Source organism: Schistocerca piceifrons, chromosome 3, assembly GCF_021461385.2.
Source record: "Schistocerca piceifrons isolate TAMUIC-IGC-003096 chromosome 3, iqSchPice1.1, whole genome shotgun sequence".
Lineage (NCBI taxonomy): Eukaryota > Metazoa > Arthropoda > Insecta > Orthoptera > Acrididae > Schistocerca > Schistocerca piceifrons.
In genome coordinates, this window is record NC_060140.1 from 388,923,564 (window position 1) to 388,940,228 (window position 16,665).

The following is a 16,665-nucleotide window of genomic DNA, read 5'->3' on the forward strand; positions in this document are numbered from 1 at the left end:
TACGGGAAGTTCCAAATACGCTTGAGCATTGTCTTCTGTTGCCTGACACAACTATTTTCCTCAATGTCTTCCTACGGCACGCTCATTGCCCTTACAGTACCTGAACACTGGTGCCACGTTCCAGGAAGAGAAGGTACCAATTCAACCATAGAAATGTGGAAGAAAGTGACAATACCAAGGCAAGTAGCATGGCATGAATTTAATCTCAGATTTCTTACTTTAGTACCTCCATAACGATTTTTCGAAGATAAATTAGAATTGTGGCTGTATTAACGTTCTATGACACGACTGAAACTTCATAAAATAATTCCGCTTTTGCTCCCCTAGATATGAGCACTAGACTTTCTTTCCTTCATCGAAGAGAATAGTGCAGATTTATGGTTCTAACAAAATAAGAATGTCCAATGTAATGGAGGACGTGTCTATACAGCTTTACCGTTAAGTAAAACAGCAGGTCCTAAAAATTGTGACAGTGTCCCCTAATGAGATTGCTTTCACTGTTGTGAACACAGATAAGCGGACTACTGCTTCAGCAGGCTGTTTGCTTACTTGGTTTACAAAATTACTAAATATTCACATTGAATGAGTATTTATGATCAATTGCTTAGAAACGACCATGAAGTGTAAGCATATCCCACAACGATTTTTGTTTTAATTTTTATTTCAAACTAAGCCTCCTCTTTTTACGTGGTTTAAGGAAAGTGGCTTAACTGCAATCGTTGAACAGAGCTTCTCCAACAGTAATCATTTAGAGAGGAGCTCCATGATCCATCAACTGGATGTCCATCTCTCGATTATACCACTTGCCACAAGACCTAGTCTTATTGGCTAAAATTTATGTGTAGTTACGCCACTCCAAACGTTTGTTATACTATTCCTGGCTCCGGCGATTTCCATGCTGAGTCCATGCTGAGCTAGAGGGAAGTTATCATCTTAGTTCTCCAGACGTTAAATTCCGGTTGGTGGCAAGTTCTGTTCTTGTAATTGTGCAAAGAATGTTATTACCCTGTATTATTTCATTTAACAGTATTTATCGAGCAAAAACTGTCGATACTCTAACATCCTAGCAAAATACCTACGGATTCTGATTTTCATCTAAATTTACAATTTCAGTCAAATTGTTTCCATACAATAGCTACCGTTGTCCTATGCTTTCGCGTAGTGAGGTAACAACTGGGATTCCTCCAATATAAATTCAGTACAATACTTTGCAGCACCTATTTAGGTTTAAAATAAATTATTGCAGTAATTTTTGTATTTTAGGGAAGAAGAAGTGTACAGCAGTTGCGAGATGAAGGTACCAAACCGAACGAACGAATCAGCACCATGTATGTACGGATGGGAATATGACGACACTTGGTTTTCTGCAACTGCTGCTTCCCAGGAGAACTGGGTATGCGAAAGAGAAATGTATCCAAACACCGTATATTCTGTCAGTCACTTTATTTCCATCGGTTTTGCTGTTCTGCTTTTCTACCTTGGTGACAGGTAATACTCAAGTGTAACAGTGGGTACTTTTCTCTTAAGGACACTATAGAAATTTATCTCAGCCATTAAAAAAGACATGGATTCGATGAGAAAGAATGAACTGCACGTAATGTATAATTTTAAAAAAAAGTCTATTTGATACAATATATCAAACACAAACTTAGTTTGTTGAAATTAGTTTTCTCCTCCTCTATGACTTCTATGCAAGTAATAGCACAATATTTTCATAACAGCTCTCAAACTCTAAGAGTTCCGTAATTCACCCGTTCTGTTCGTTTGCACTATATGTAGAATGTTTGCTCACTGAGAGCATACAGAACACTATTCTGCCGTCATATTAAGTAATGCTAATCTAACACATTCTGAATTCCTAAAATCGCGACTACGTGTCTATACTCTGGTGGTGGATTTACCTGAACCGTAGTTCCTGTTCATGGTGAAACCACAGGAGCATGGTACATTGTTATCAGATGAGTCAATGAATTCCGTGCAGTATTAAGAATACTTCGTTTTGTATATGAAAATCGATGATGTTTGATGAGTTTCGTGCAAAGTGTGACTGATTAGTTTTTAAAAACTTCATCGACTTGGGTATATTAGTCATCTCTTCAATGCAAAGATAGCATGCAAAGATAATATGCTTTTCACATTCATATTTTTATTACTGGAATTGCAGATGTTCGTTGTAGTAACAAATGTAACTGCACCCATAGTTATAAGTCTATTCTGCTGACCAATAGTTTGCGACTGAAGTTCTCATTGATTACTACCTGAGTTACGGGGTGGAGAATTGTAGGTCTCCTCTTGATAGAGAATGCTATCGGCGGTGACAAAACCGAATGACGTCAAGCGACAATGCCAGATTTCAGTCTACCAGTCCTCCCGCACACCTGTGATGTCACATTCCAAGGCGGTGGAGGTAGCCAAGTAGTACTGTTTAAAATTGCAGGAAATTCCAAAAATGATGCGATATTCATTACATTACAACTGTCGTAAGTTCAAAACAGGATTTCCTCCACCCCTCTGACATCATAGCTCATTTGTGCTAAGAGTCGAAATGTCCTAAGTACGAATTGGTGGGAAATTAAAAAATTCCAAGATGAGCAATTGTCCGATCGGTGGTGAATTTACAGAAATCCAGGATGGTGGAACTGAACCTGAATTAAAAAAGTATAGAAACCAAGATGGAGGATACAGAGTTATGGACCCAGGCTACAGGACTGCCATCTCACTTGTAATAAGTTCAGAATCCTGCCCTGGTGGATAATTCCAGTTCAAAAAGGTGAGATAGCCCCTCCTTGAGGGAGCCTCCTCCATACAGACATTCCCCCTGCCCCAACACATCACTTCCATCGATTCCACAGACAACAGGTACCAAGACTCAAGTTGAGTCCTCTTGTAAAAAGTCGAAAAAGGAGAGAAATTCAAAAAGCACCCTGGGCTTCCCCAAACTCAGGTGCCATTAGATGTTTAAATACATAAGTTTAAATACACATTACTGGTACGCTCAATATGTTGTTGCAAACTGTGTTGATATTATCACAGGAGAAGTAGGTCACTTGTCCTAAGTTTGGATGACCCTTAAGTTATGTTGCAAACTGAACTAGCAACTGTAGGATCATGCCATTGCCATAGAATACCACTATATCGGTGCACAATGAGGCTAGTTCGAGGAGGTTTACTTTCACTTGTAAGGCGCTGTTAGTAGCTGCAAATTCATAGGGTTTTCCCCACCCCTCCAACGTCATAGCTCTTTATGCAGCCTGTTTGGTTGTTAAGTCACTTATGATGAGTTTAGAATCCCAGAGCACACTTGCCCTGAGCTACAAATTGTGGGAAATTAAAAAAAACCAAGATAGTGGTTCCGATTTCCACCACTAGTATGTTGTTTGTGGTGGCGCAGCAATCGCTTCCAAAATTTCTCTGATGTCACAACCCATACGCCATAAGTTGAAATGGTGGAGCTATTTGATAATGCAAAGAGCATGGTACATCATGGTACAAGGCTACAGTCAAGTCACGGTGCCAGATAATGAGGCTGAACATGCATGTGCATCATGAGGTGTTCTACAAAGTGGTGCTCGTAATCAAACAGTATTGGATGACATATGTTGTCTGGAAGTTTAGCGAAATGGAGATGTCCTCCGACTGAAATAAGGATATCCTGAAGAAAGAGACTGAAACGCGTGACTGTGCACCAGTAGGTTTTTCTTCGTCTTTCTTGAGTGAAACACATTTCTATGAAATCGTTTCACATTGAATATGACTGATAATTACAACAGAAGAACGTTGCAGTTGAGTTACTGCTGATGACATTGTTACGTCTCGAATTTGCCACAAGACGTAGAACACAGTCTGTAGTGCGTACAATTTTCAGATAAGAGCTGTACACTACAAAGTAAATGACATGTACTTTTCAGATCCCTTTCGGATCTCTCAAGTCTCAAGAAATGCGCTGTCTTTTTATATTGAACACGGGGACGACCAGTGAGCCATGAAGCTCAGTGTTCCCACAAGGATGAAGAACATATGTACGTTACGGATAGACCTCATGAGGATAAATCTGCGGGATTGTCTTTGTTAAGAAAGTGGAACTACTTGGACTGAGATGTCCGTCTCGTGATTTTGGTCACTGGATTGTAACAAAAGCTGTCCAGCTGTTTGGATCACTTCGTATCGAACCTAAAGCAATCCAAACTGCTAGAAAATGTGCTAGATGCGACAGAGAAATGGTGTAGTTCACATCAGCCGATCGCTTCATTGTTTGGTAGACTGCAACGTCCATTATTTAGTAGAACTTGGTATTCCGGTTTTGTGTCGAAATAATTTAATTCTATTTCGAAATCAGCGAATTTTGTTTTAACATCGCTTCGCATAAAAGATTCTTTTAGGATTTTCGATGGGATAGCGAGGACTACAACTAATGAAAACGATGTGTATAGTGTACATAACAGCGAATATTACAAAGCATTTACAACATTTTATTAATTTTTCTCTGTAACTGCAGTGGTATTGTGTAGCTGTACATAGAGAACCCTCGAAACTGACTTTTATCAATCTGTACACAAGCGTTCTTGAAATGAAAGGCCTAAGGCAGTGACAGTCAATATTTCTGCACAAGAGCAAAACTCTGGCTCATGTGCATTAGCTCTTTTTCCTGGTCGCACATTTTCCCCAATTCCATGCCATACTATCTGAGCATAAGGGGGAGGAAGAGGGGAGCCTACAAACACGCCGTCTTTAAATGGCAATGCAGTCACACAGCATACGGTTTAGTTTCATGATTCATATTTCTCAACATCACAGACAAAACAAATTATCAGTATTATTTAGTTATGTTTTGCATTCTGAGGACATAGTATAACTTTTATCTGGTACAAACTGTCTGTATACGGACAGATGCAGACAATTTCACATATTTTTCACTCAGGTTGGCCTGTAATCACGATTTGTGTAAAAAAAAAGTGACAGCAGAAGGGATTATCCGAATGGGACGGAAATCTATAGGTGCGTCGAACACGTACTGACAAACAAATGCTTACAATTTCAGAAAAATTGCATCATTTATTCAAGAGAAAGAGCTTCACAAATTGAGCAAATCAGTCGGGCGTTGGTGCACCTTTGGTTCCTACGCAAGCAGTTATTCGGCATGGTACTGATTGGCTGGATGTCCGCCTCGGGGATACAGTGTCAAATTCTGTACAACTGACGCGTTAGATCCTGAAAGTCCCAAGCTGATTGAAGGAACGTGCCCATATTGCTCCAAACGTTCTCAACTGGGGAGAAATCCGGCGACCTTTCTGGTCATGGAAGGGTGTGGTAAGAACGAAGACAAGCAGTCGAAACTCTCGCCCTGTGTAGGCGGGCATTACCTGCCTGGAAATTTAAACTCTGGACGGATTGTAATGAAGGGCAACAAAACGGTCGTAGAATATCATTGATGTACCGCTGAGCCGTAATGGTGCACACGGATAACAACCGAAGATGAACTGCAATGAAAAGAAGTGGCACCGCAGGTCGTCACTCCTGGTTGTCGGGCAGGATGGCCAGCGTCTTCGCTAGTCATTGGGGCTCAGTTCGAAGCGGGGCTCATCACGGAACATCGTTCTACTCTGGTCTCTACTCCAGTCAATGAGATTCCAAAAAATGGCTCTGAGCACTATGGGACTTAAATAAACTTTTGAGGTCATCAGTCCCCTGGAACTTAGAACTACTTAAACCTAACTAACCTAATGGCATCACACATACCCATGCCGGAGGCAGGATTCGAATCTGCGACAGTAGCGGTCGCACGGTTCCAGACTGTAGCCCCTAGAACCGCTCGGCCACAACGGCCGGCAATGAGATTCCAGACCGAAGGCGTGTCTTGAGAGGCACTGGACGGTGGTGGGATACCAAACTGACTACCGGCCACCCTTGGTCTGTTAAATGGGAATTACATTACAGATCGATCAATTCCAGCTCAGAACAGTTGTAAGATAGGTATTGTCCTCAAAACGTGTAGAAAACTATCGTTGTAATTCTTAAATCATTTTCTTCAACGGCAGTGAGCTTAAGGAAATGGACGGTGTTTTTTTTGTCAGAATTTGTTTGTTCTGCAATGTTATTTCGTTTTTAAATGCATGCCCATCAAATCAGAAAGAAAATGTTCCCCACCTTTCAGTTGTTTAGTGTGAGGAGTGTGCTGTCAAGTCCAATTAAAATGCGAGGTCTGCAATCTATTCCGAGTGTTCAAATTTTCGCTCCTGCTCTTCTTTTCCCTTCATAAATTCAATAATAGTGGGTTTTAAATAGGAAAATCGTTCCAGGTAGGCTCCTCTACTTAACCAACGTACTTTCCGGTAGTATATAAAGTCCCCATATCATTCCCTCAGTTCAATTGAAAACTGTTGCAAGACTTCAGAAAATTTGCTGTTCGGATCACGAATTTCATAACGTAGGGCCTGCAAATTAGCACAAAATGCTTCTCGATGCACTGAACAATGAATGCCGCTCTTCGATCCTTCTAACTTTTTACTCTTTCATCGTCAACTAAATATTTAAATTACACTGAAGATCCAAAGAAATCGGTACACCTGCCTAATATCGTGTAGGGCCCCCACGAGCACGCAAAAGTGCCGCAGCACGATGTGGCATGGACTCTACTAATGTCTGAAGTAGTGTTGGACGGAACTGACACTAAGAATCCTGCAGGGCTGTCCATAAATCCGTAAGAGTACGAGGGGGTTGAGACCTCTTCTGAACAGCACGTTGCAAGGCATCCCATATATGCTGAATAATGTTCATGTCTGGAGAATTCAGCGGCGAGACGAAGTGTTTAAACTTAGAAGAGTGCTCCTGGAGCCACTCCACAACAATTCTGGACGTGTCGGGTGTCGCATTGTCCTGCTGGAATTGCCCAAGTCCGTCGGAATGCACAATTGACACGAATGGATGCAGGTGACCAGACAGGATGCTTACGTACGTGTCACCTGTCAGAGTCGTATCTAGACGTATCAGGGATCCCATATCACTCCAACTGCACGCGCCTAACACCATTAGAGAGCCTCCACCAGCTTGAACAGTCCCCTGCTGACATTCAGGGCCCATTGACTCATGAGATTGTCTCCATACCCGTACACATTGTTGATGGCCCAGCATTGAAATGTACAACAACCAGAGGAAGGGTTCCACTTCTGTCACATCAGTCGTCATTGGTCCCATTTTTGCAGGATCTTTTTCCGGCCGCAGCGATGTCAGAGATTTATTGTTCTACCGAATTTCTTGCAAAATGGTTAAAATGGCTCTGAGCACTATGGGACTTAACTTCTGTGGTCATCAGTCCCCTAGAACTTAGAACTACTTAAACCTAACTAACGTAAGGACATCACACACATCCATGCCCAAGGCAGGATTCGAACCTGCGACCGTAGCGGTCACGCGGTTCCAAACTGAAGCGCTTAGAACCGCACGGCCACACCGGCGGGCGAATTTGTTACATTCACGGTACTCGCGAAATGGTCGTACGGGAAATACCTCACTTCATCGCTACCTCGGAGATGCTGTGTCCTATCGCTCGTTTGCCATCTATAACACCACGTTCAGACTCACTTAAATCGTGATAACCTGCCATTGTAGCAACAGTAACCGATCTAACACCTGCTCCAGACACTTGTAGTCTTATATAGGCGTTGCCGACCTCAGGGCCGTATTCTGCTTATTTACATATCTCTGTGTTTGAATACGCACCAGTTTCTTTGGCACTTCGGTGTATATCTTCATGCTGTTGTAATGTCGTATAAGATATACTGTTAGGGTAGCCAGTAGTATTTTAGCAGACGAAGTGGTAACCATGTATTTGTTACAATGTAGTAATTTTACACTGTTTGTTGCACAGTGGCAATGGTTGTTCAGCATTTACATGGGTTTTGTAACTGTATAAATCACCTGAATCTGATGATTTCGATCGACTAGATACATAGCACGAATGATAGGTCCATCTCATGATGCTGGTTGTTGGGTACCAATAGGAGTGCACTGCGCAAATGAGGGAGGGGGGACTAAAATTTTTGGATAATAAATTGTGGTAATTAATATTAAACATAATTTGGGTCATCAATTTGATAACCTGAACAAGATCATAAGTGCACCACATGGTTTCCATCTTGGATCGTAAACTATCGTAATTGAAACGACACTTATGAGACATTAATTAGATCCTATATAAACAAGGGTAAGAGCCCAAGGCACTAGTTTGTTGACATAAGGAGAGCTGGTACAAGTGGCCGTTTTGCTTACAGAAGAAGAATGTAATCTTTGTCCCAAAAGCTACGACCTCCCCTCTCACTGATGCAGGTTTACATGTAACCAAGTAATTTCCATCAGATGTCTGTTCATTGACTTTTACTAGTTAGTTAAAGACAGTAGTGACGATCTGCTAGAGATGGAAACAGAATAATTTTGAAACTGTAGAGCTTCTATTTCAACAGAAAAATTAGTCTTATTTCGAACAACTTTTCTTATGTTTCCCTAATGCTATTCATTGAGCTTTTCTGTTTCACTTGTCACTGTGCCGGCGCATAATCCATTCGAAGTAAAAACGTTAAACTGTTTATACGTTTCAGATTTGGCCGGAGGATACAGTTTCTCATGAGCATGGGCATGATGGCAGTATCCCGATCACTGCTAACTGTTTCAGCGTCATTCTTCCCACTGTACGTCGCTCTCTCAGCGGTGGCAGAGAGTCCAGGCATGCCTAGCTCAGAATCAGCTATAGCCATCGGTAAGCTTCTCTGAGTCCGAAACAATGAAATTAAAACATAGTTGCATACTACAATTCACTCGAAAGTAGGAATAAGATCAAAAGAATTAAAACTGAAAAGTGTGGGACATACATCTTCAAAAGATTTGTAGTTTCGTTTATATTTACTGAAACATTTAAGAATACGTTAATTTCTTCTCATTAGTTTCATAGAAGTGGACTGCTGATTCGAGAGTTTCTGTAGAATTACAACTATTTTCCCTTTCTGAAACATGTATGCAACCATGTCTACTTTATCTTTCACTGTGTGTTGATACTAACATGTTTATTTTGTATTACATTGTGTTGCAATATAATCGTTTGGAAACGTATTTTTGATGTGAACGTATTATAGAAATCTGGTTACAAGTTAGATTCTTAAAATGCGTGAAGTGACCTTCTAACAAATATGATACATGCTTTAAGAGGAGATTGTACGTTAGTCACCAAAGAAGTGTTTACATGGAAGACCCAGAACGTGAATGAGTACTTCAATCGTGTTGTGTGGTGCCGTCTGCCTAAAAATATATTTGTTGGCTTTATGACTCTAACGTTAGCGGTGTCTGATGCTGTGATAACATTTGTTTTTGTTGTGATCTTCATTCCTAGACTGGTTTGATGCAGCCCTCCATGCTACTCTATCCTGTGCAAGCTTCATCATCTCCCAGTACCTACTGCAACCTACATCATTCTGAATCTGCTTAGTGTCTTCATCTCTGCCAAATCTACGATTTTTACCCTCCACACTGCCCTTCAATACTAAACTGGTGATCTCCTGTTGCCTCCGAACATGTCCTACCAACCGATCTCTTCTTTTAGTCAAGATGTGCCACAAATTTCTCTTCTCCCCCAATTCTATTCAGTACCTCCTCATTAGTTATGTGACCTACCCATCTAATCTTCAGCATTCTTCTGTAGCACCACATTTCGAAAGCTTCTATTCTCTTCTTGTCCAAACTATTCATCGTCCATGTTTCACTTCCATACATGGCTACACTCCATACAAATACTTTCAGAAACGACTTCCTGACATTAAAATCTATACTCGATGTTAACAAATTTCTCTTCTTCAGAAACGCTTTCTTTGTCATTGCCAGTCCACATTTTATGTCCTCTCTACTTCGACCACCATCATTTATTTTGCTCCCCAAATAGCAAAACTCCTTTACTACTTCATGTGTCTCATTTCCTAATCTAATTCCCTCAGTATCAACCGAGTTAATTTGACTACATTCCATTATCCTCGTTTTGCTTTTGTTGATATTCATCCTATATCCTCCTTTCAAGACACTGTCCATTCCGTTCAACTGCTCTTCCAAGTACTTTGCTGCCTCTGACAGAATTACAATGTCATCGGCGAACCTCAAAGTTTTTATTTCTTCTCCATAGATTTTAATACCTACTCCAAATTTTTCTTTTGTTTCCTTTACTGCTTGCTTAATACACAAACTGAATAACATCAGGGAGAGGCTACAACCCTATCTCACTCCCTTCCCAACCACTGATTCCCTTTCCTGTCCCTCGACTCTTAAAACTGCCATCTGGTTTCTGTACAAAATGTAAATAGCCTTTCGCTTCCTGTATTTCACCCCTGCCACCTTTAGAATTTGAAAGAGAGTATTCCAGTCAACATTGTCAAAAGCTTTCTCTAAGTCTAAAAATGCTAGGAACGTAGGTTTGCCTTTCCTTAATCTTTCTTCTAAGATAAGTCGTAGGGTCAGTACTGCGTCACGTGTTCCAATATTTCTACAGAATCCAAACTGATCTTCCCCGAGGTCCGCTTCTACCAGTTTTTCCATTCGTCTGTAAAGAATTCGCGTTAGTATTTTGCAACTGTGTTTATTAAACTGATAGTTCGGTAATTTTCACATCTGTCAACACATGCTTTCTTTGGGATTGGAATTATTGTTTCGACTCAGGTCTTTCAGTGCTCTGTCAAACTCTTCACGCAGTAGGGTCTATCATATCTCCCATTTCATCTTCATCTACAGCCTCTTCCATTTCCATAATATTGTCCTCAAGTACATCGCGCTTGTATAGACCCTCTGTATACGCCTTCCACCTTTCTGCTTTCCCTTCTTTTCTTAGAACTGGGTTGCGTTGCCATCTGAGCTCTTGATATTCATACAAGTGGTTCTCTTTTCTCCAAATGTCTCTTTAATTTTCCTGTAGGCAGTATCTATCTTACTCTTAGTGAGATAAGCCTCTACATCCTTACATTTGTCCTCTAGCCATCCCTGCTTAGCCATTTTGCACTTCCTGTCGACCTCATTTTTGAGACGTTTGTATTCCTTTTTGCATGCTTCATTTACTACATTTTTATGTTTTCTCCTTTCATCAATTAAATTCAATATTTCTTCTGTTACCCAAGGATTTCTACTAGCCCTTGTCTTTTTAGCTACTTGGTCCTCTGCTGCCTTCACTATTTCATCCCTCAAAGCTACCCATTCTTCTTCTACTGTATTTCTTTTCCCCACTCCTATCAGTTGTTCCCCTATATTCTCCCTGAAACTCGATACAACCTCTGGTTTAGTCAGTTTATCCAGGTCCCATATCCTTAAATTCCCACCTTTTTGCAGTTTCTTCAGTTTTAATCTACAGTTCATAACCAATAGATTGTGGTCAGAGTCCACATCTGCCCCTTGAAATGTCTTACAATTTAAAACCTGGTTCCTAAATCTCAGTCTTACCATTATATAATCTATCTGATACCTTCTAGTATCTCCAGGCTTCTTCCATGTTTACAACCTTCTTTGATGATTCTTGAACCAAGTGTTAGCTATGATTAAGTTATGCTCTGTGCTAAATTCTACCAGGTGGCGTCCTCTGTCATTTCTTACCCCCAATCCATATTCACCTACTACGTTTCCTTCTCTCCCTTTTCCTACTATTGAGTTCTAGTCACCCATGACTATTAAATTTTCGTCTCCCTTCACTATCTGAATAATTTCATTTATCTCATCATGCATTTCATCAATTTCTTCGTCATCTGCAGAGCTACTTGGCATATAAACTTATACTACTGTAGTAGGCGTGGGCTTCGTGTCTATTTTGGCCACAATAATACGTTCACTATGCTGTTTCTAGTAGCTTACCTGCACTCCTATTTTTTGTTCATTATTAAACCTACTCCTGCATTACCCCTATTTGATTTTGTATTTATAACCCTGTATTCACCTGACCAGAAGTTTTGTTCCTCCTTCCACCGAACTTCACTAATTTCCACTATATCTAACTTTAACCTATCCATTTCCCTTTTTAAATTTTCTAACCTACCTACCCGATTAAGGGATTTGACATTCCACGCTCCGATCTGTAGGACGCCTGTTTTCTTTCTCCTGATAACAACATCCTCCTGAATAGTCCATCCCCGGAGATCCGAATGGATGACTATTTTACCTCCGGAATATTTTACCCAAGAGGACGCCATCAGCATTTAATCATACAGTAAAGCTGCATGCCCTCGGGAAAAATTACGGCCGTAGTTCCCCCTTGCTTTCAGCCGTTCGCAGTACCAGCGCAGCAAGGCCGTTTTTGTTAGTGTTACAAGGCCAGATCAGTCAATCATCCAGACTGTTGCCCCTGTAACTACTTAAAAGGCTGCTGCCCCTCTTCAGGAACCACACGTATGTCTGGCCTCTCAACAGATACCCCTCCGTTGTGGTTGCACCTACGGTACGGCTATCTGTAACCCTGAGGCACGCAAGCCTCCCCCCCCCCCCCCCGGCAAGGTCCATGGTTCATGGAGGGGGGGGGGGGTAATAACTGTTAATGGTGGTAATTAGTAATTATGAAAGACTTAAGGTTCTGGAGAAGTCAGGGGTAAGATTTTGACAGAACGCAGCTAAAGGACTGCGGGAACTGAATGAGCTTCTTGTACGTGAAGCAGAGCTAGCTGCTCAGCAAATGACAAAAGAAGCAAGAAAGAAAAGAGGGAGGCAAGCACTGGGCTGTTGTGACACTGCAGAAGACACAGACTATGAGCCAGGGCAATTCTAGTGCATGAAAGATGCAGAAATGTAAGGCTGTATAAGAATTTGTAATAAAAAAGTTTTAAACCTCAATATCTCTCAACTACATTTTTTGCAATAAATGACACGTTTTCTAAAAAAAAAAAAGTACTGATCGTAGAGGCATGAAATTTTCACAGCTTGCCAAGTGTGAGATTCAACATATATGGAACTAGAATAATTAAAATATCCTGAGTTGTTTTGTTTTTATGTTCATTTATTTACAAAATTCTGTCAGAAAATTAAGTGTCTGAAAAAAAACATAACATGCCCCACAATACAATATTAGTAATAATTATAGTTCAGTGCATCTAGCAAGGTGCATTCAATAATTATGGAAAATTGTAAGTTGGTGTCTTTAAAAGTTTCCAATATAATGTGTCACAAAATTCGATAATTTAACGTTGGCAGCATGGGACATACAACGTCCCCATAAGTCTTGGACAGAAATAATAAAAATTAGTTATTCCATATGTGCTGTCGAAATGGATATTAGCGTTATTTTTTGTTCAATTTTGAGGTATGTGCTTTCGGCTGCAACACCAGAGTATTTTATGACAGGAATTGTAAGCCATTATCGATACATCTGTTTCAGGAATCGAACTTACTGGCATCAAACATCGCTCGCTCGTCAACTTTATGCCATTTGCCTTTTACTGTTTGGGAATAATTTCTATGGCGCTAGCAGCATGGTTGTTACGAAACTGGATTCAGTTTCTGTTGATTTCATCTGTCCCCTGCTTCATTCCATTGTTGCTACATAGGTAAGTACTTCAGTAATGAATTAGCATTCTGCTCGTTTTTATTGGTCTATTGGTTCTCTCTCAATGTGGACACACTGTCGTAAGCCGTATCGACGTCTCCATTTTATATTTTTATCGTATAAGAAATCGTTAAAGTTATCTTTGTATAAAAGATTAAAATATAAGAACTGAGAAGAAATAGATATGTGTGTAGTTTACAGTGACTTAAAGAAGTAAATCTGCTGAAAGATGAACGTTTCGTGACGGAAGTCGTTAGTTACGTCAATGAATGTGTTGGTTGGAATGTTATATGGTTGTGGAGGTATCAACAACTTGATTTGAGCATTGTGAAAGGTTGGTGATGGAATTTCTAACCGAGTCTTACATTGTAGAAAATTTAGAGAAGGAATATGCTGTACATGGAACCAAGGATAAATTTCAGCAAAAATTTATGGACGAAGAAGAGGCAGTTGGCTATGGTAAAATTTAAAATTGATGACATTGAAGAGAAGGAGAAGTACTTAGCGGTGAGCATGCGATTTCTCATCCCAATGCAAGGCAAAAGTGATTCTAACAAACGGAGTCCCGCCCATAGGTTTAACAGAAATGTGATTTAAGAAACGGGGCTCTGGCAACGCTGTAACTGCGTGAAATGTAGCCAAGAACATGTATCATGAACTCGGCGCCCTGACGGAGCTGTCCCATTACCTGAGTGAGACGAAGCAGTGCCGTGAAGAATGGATATGTAAACTCGCTGATATTTGAGTCGTCAAACTACATCGAGTTTACATCTCCACAATGCAGTGTCTTGTGAATTTCTTTCTGTTACTGTTGCCTGTTTTTAAACACTGAGACATAACATGAACTTCTCACAGACACAAATGTAGCCAATAGAGGGTAATAGTAGACACCGTAACATCATCTGCACCCATTGAGGCATAAAAACACAATAGGTATGCTGCACTAGACTGCACATTATGCTATGCACAATACTGCCATTCCATACGTTTGACGTCCAGGCTTATGTTCACAGAGGTGGAACGTACAGTTACGAGCAACGTTCACTTTGGAGAAGGTGCCCAAGGCGACCGACCGCCTTGCATTTGCAATCACTTCGCTAGTCGCTGGATCACACTTTGCTGGACCCTACCCAACACACCTGCAGTCACCACTGCTGAAGTGGCATGCAGGGGAGCTGTTAGATCGCTTACATCAACGAGTGGAGTATTACAGACTGGTTCCTAAAGGTCGCTACAAATAAAAATCTAGTGAATTAAGGTCCAGGGAACGTGAAGGCTAGAACATTGGACCTCCACGACCAATAATTACACACATTAATCCCAAAGTGCGGTGGTGAACTATAATGCTAAAACCATAGCTGTCGCCGAACACGAAGTGGAACGTTTTCTTATGGGTCATGCAAAGTATTGCAAAGAAACTTATGATACAGAGGCACATTCAACTTGTCTGACAATAGGTAAGGGCCAAAAAGAACTCCTCCATTGATTAAAAAAAAAAATAAAAAAAATGTTCAAATTTTTTTGAAATCTTAAAGTCATCAGTCCCTAAGCTTACACGCTACTTAACCTAAATTATCCTAGGGACAAACACACACACCCACGCCCGAGGGAGGACTCGAACCTCCTCCGAGACCAGCCATATAGTCCACGACTGTGGCGCCTTAGAACGCGCGGCCCCTCGATTCTATCAAATAGGCTTATGCCAAGCGTGCCTGAATGCCAACTTCATGGGCGATATGTCGGTGATGTTCCGACCAAAAATAAATGGCTGTTCGGGTGGGGGTGGGGAGTTGAACATACGTTCACGGGTAAGGTAGATTCATCAGCCTGTATCACATTATTTGTGAAATATTCGTTATCTTCCACTTGGTGCCAAAGCAATTCACAAAATTGTAGTCGTCGACTTTGGTCTTCTGGTCACTGGTGCTGAGTTAACATGGAATGATATGGATGCAGTTCTTCATCGTCCAAACAATTCAATAAGCAGTCTTTGATACATCTGAGACTACCTTGCAATATCACGTGTATTTCACCATGGTGAAAAGTTTCAAGGAACGTTTCCTCTGTTAGTAGAATATGTCTTAGTCCCTGTGTAACACGACCGGGGAACAATTGGTGGGGGACCCTTAAACTGTTCTCCCTTTGACCACGCCCCCTGTCTACCCCACGTACCTGGAACTCCCGTGCAGTCGTATTATTTCTGCTCCACACTGCTGCTGGCTTGCCTGAAATTATGTATGTAAATACGCATGCGTGTTTAGGGGAGCCACGCAACACCAAATACAGGCCGGCCGCTGTGGCGGAGCGGTTCTAGGCGCTTTAGTCTGGAACCACGCGACCGCTACGGTCGCAGGTTCGAATCCTGCCTCGGGCATGGATGTGTGTGATGTCCTTAGGTTTGTTAGGTTTAAGTAGTTCTAAGTTTTCAAATGGCGCTAAGCACTATGGGACTTAACATCTGAGGTCATCAGTCCCCTAGACTTAGAACTAATGGTTCAAATGGCTCTATAGCACTATGCGACTTAACATCTGAGCTCATCAGTTCCCTAGACTTAGAACTACTAAACCTAACTAACCTAAGAACATCACACACATCCATGGCCGAGGCAGAATTCGAACCTGCGACCGTAGCAGCAGCACGGTTCCGGACTGAAGCGCCTAGAACCGCTCGGTCACAACGGCCGGCTTACGCACTTTTCATTGAATCCCATATCTCATTACTTCTCAACGATAGTACTTGCAGCCACACTTGAACTTCCATAATAATGCCTTTCCCATGCAGAGCTACCCACAAAACAACATAGCAGCTCCGTGTCCCGTGCTCGACTCTGCAAGGCAGTCACTCGCAAAGATACCACGTAACTAAGCCAGCGATATGACAATACGCTTACACTTGGACGACCTCTGTCGAGTACTTGTGGATGAAGATGACTGGTTTACCGAAGGCGTTGCACCAGGCGATGAAAAACATTCTTATTGGGATGACGGCTTTGAGGGTACCGTGATTTATACATATGAGCAGCAGCTTGACTATCAGATGCACCCAGCACCAAAAGCATATCGATATATTCATCGTTTGTGTACTGCATCGGGAAGCTGCCCTACATGAGCCTGAGAGGACCAAT

At 41.4% G+C, this 16,665-nt stretch overlaps 1 protein-coding gene across 1 annotated transcript in view; it reads left to right on the forward strand.

Annotated features, from left to right (window-relative positions):
* Window positions 1–1,280: 1,280 nt before the first annotated feature.
* LOC124788682 (carcinine transporter-like) overlaps window positions 1,281–16,665 on the forward strand; it is an 83,012-nt gene continuing 67,627 nt past the window's right edge. Inside the window, exons 1-3 of the mRNA XM_047255964.1 lie at window positions 1,281–1,488; window positions 8,592–8,749; window positions 13,373–13,541. Of these exons, the coding sequence (XP_047111920.1) occupies window positions 1,292–1,488; window positions 8,592–8,749; window positions 13,373–13,541 (524 nt within the window). The 5' untranslated portion in view covers window positions 1,281–1,291. The remainder of the gene's footprint in view (window positions 1,489–8,591; window positions 8,750–13,372; window positions 13,542–16,665) is intronic.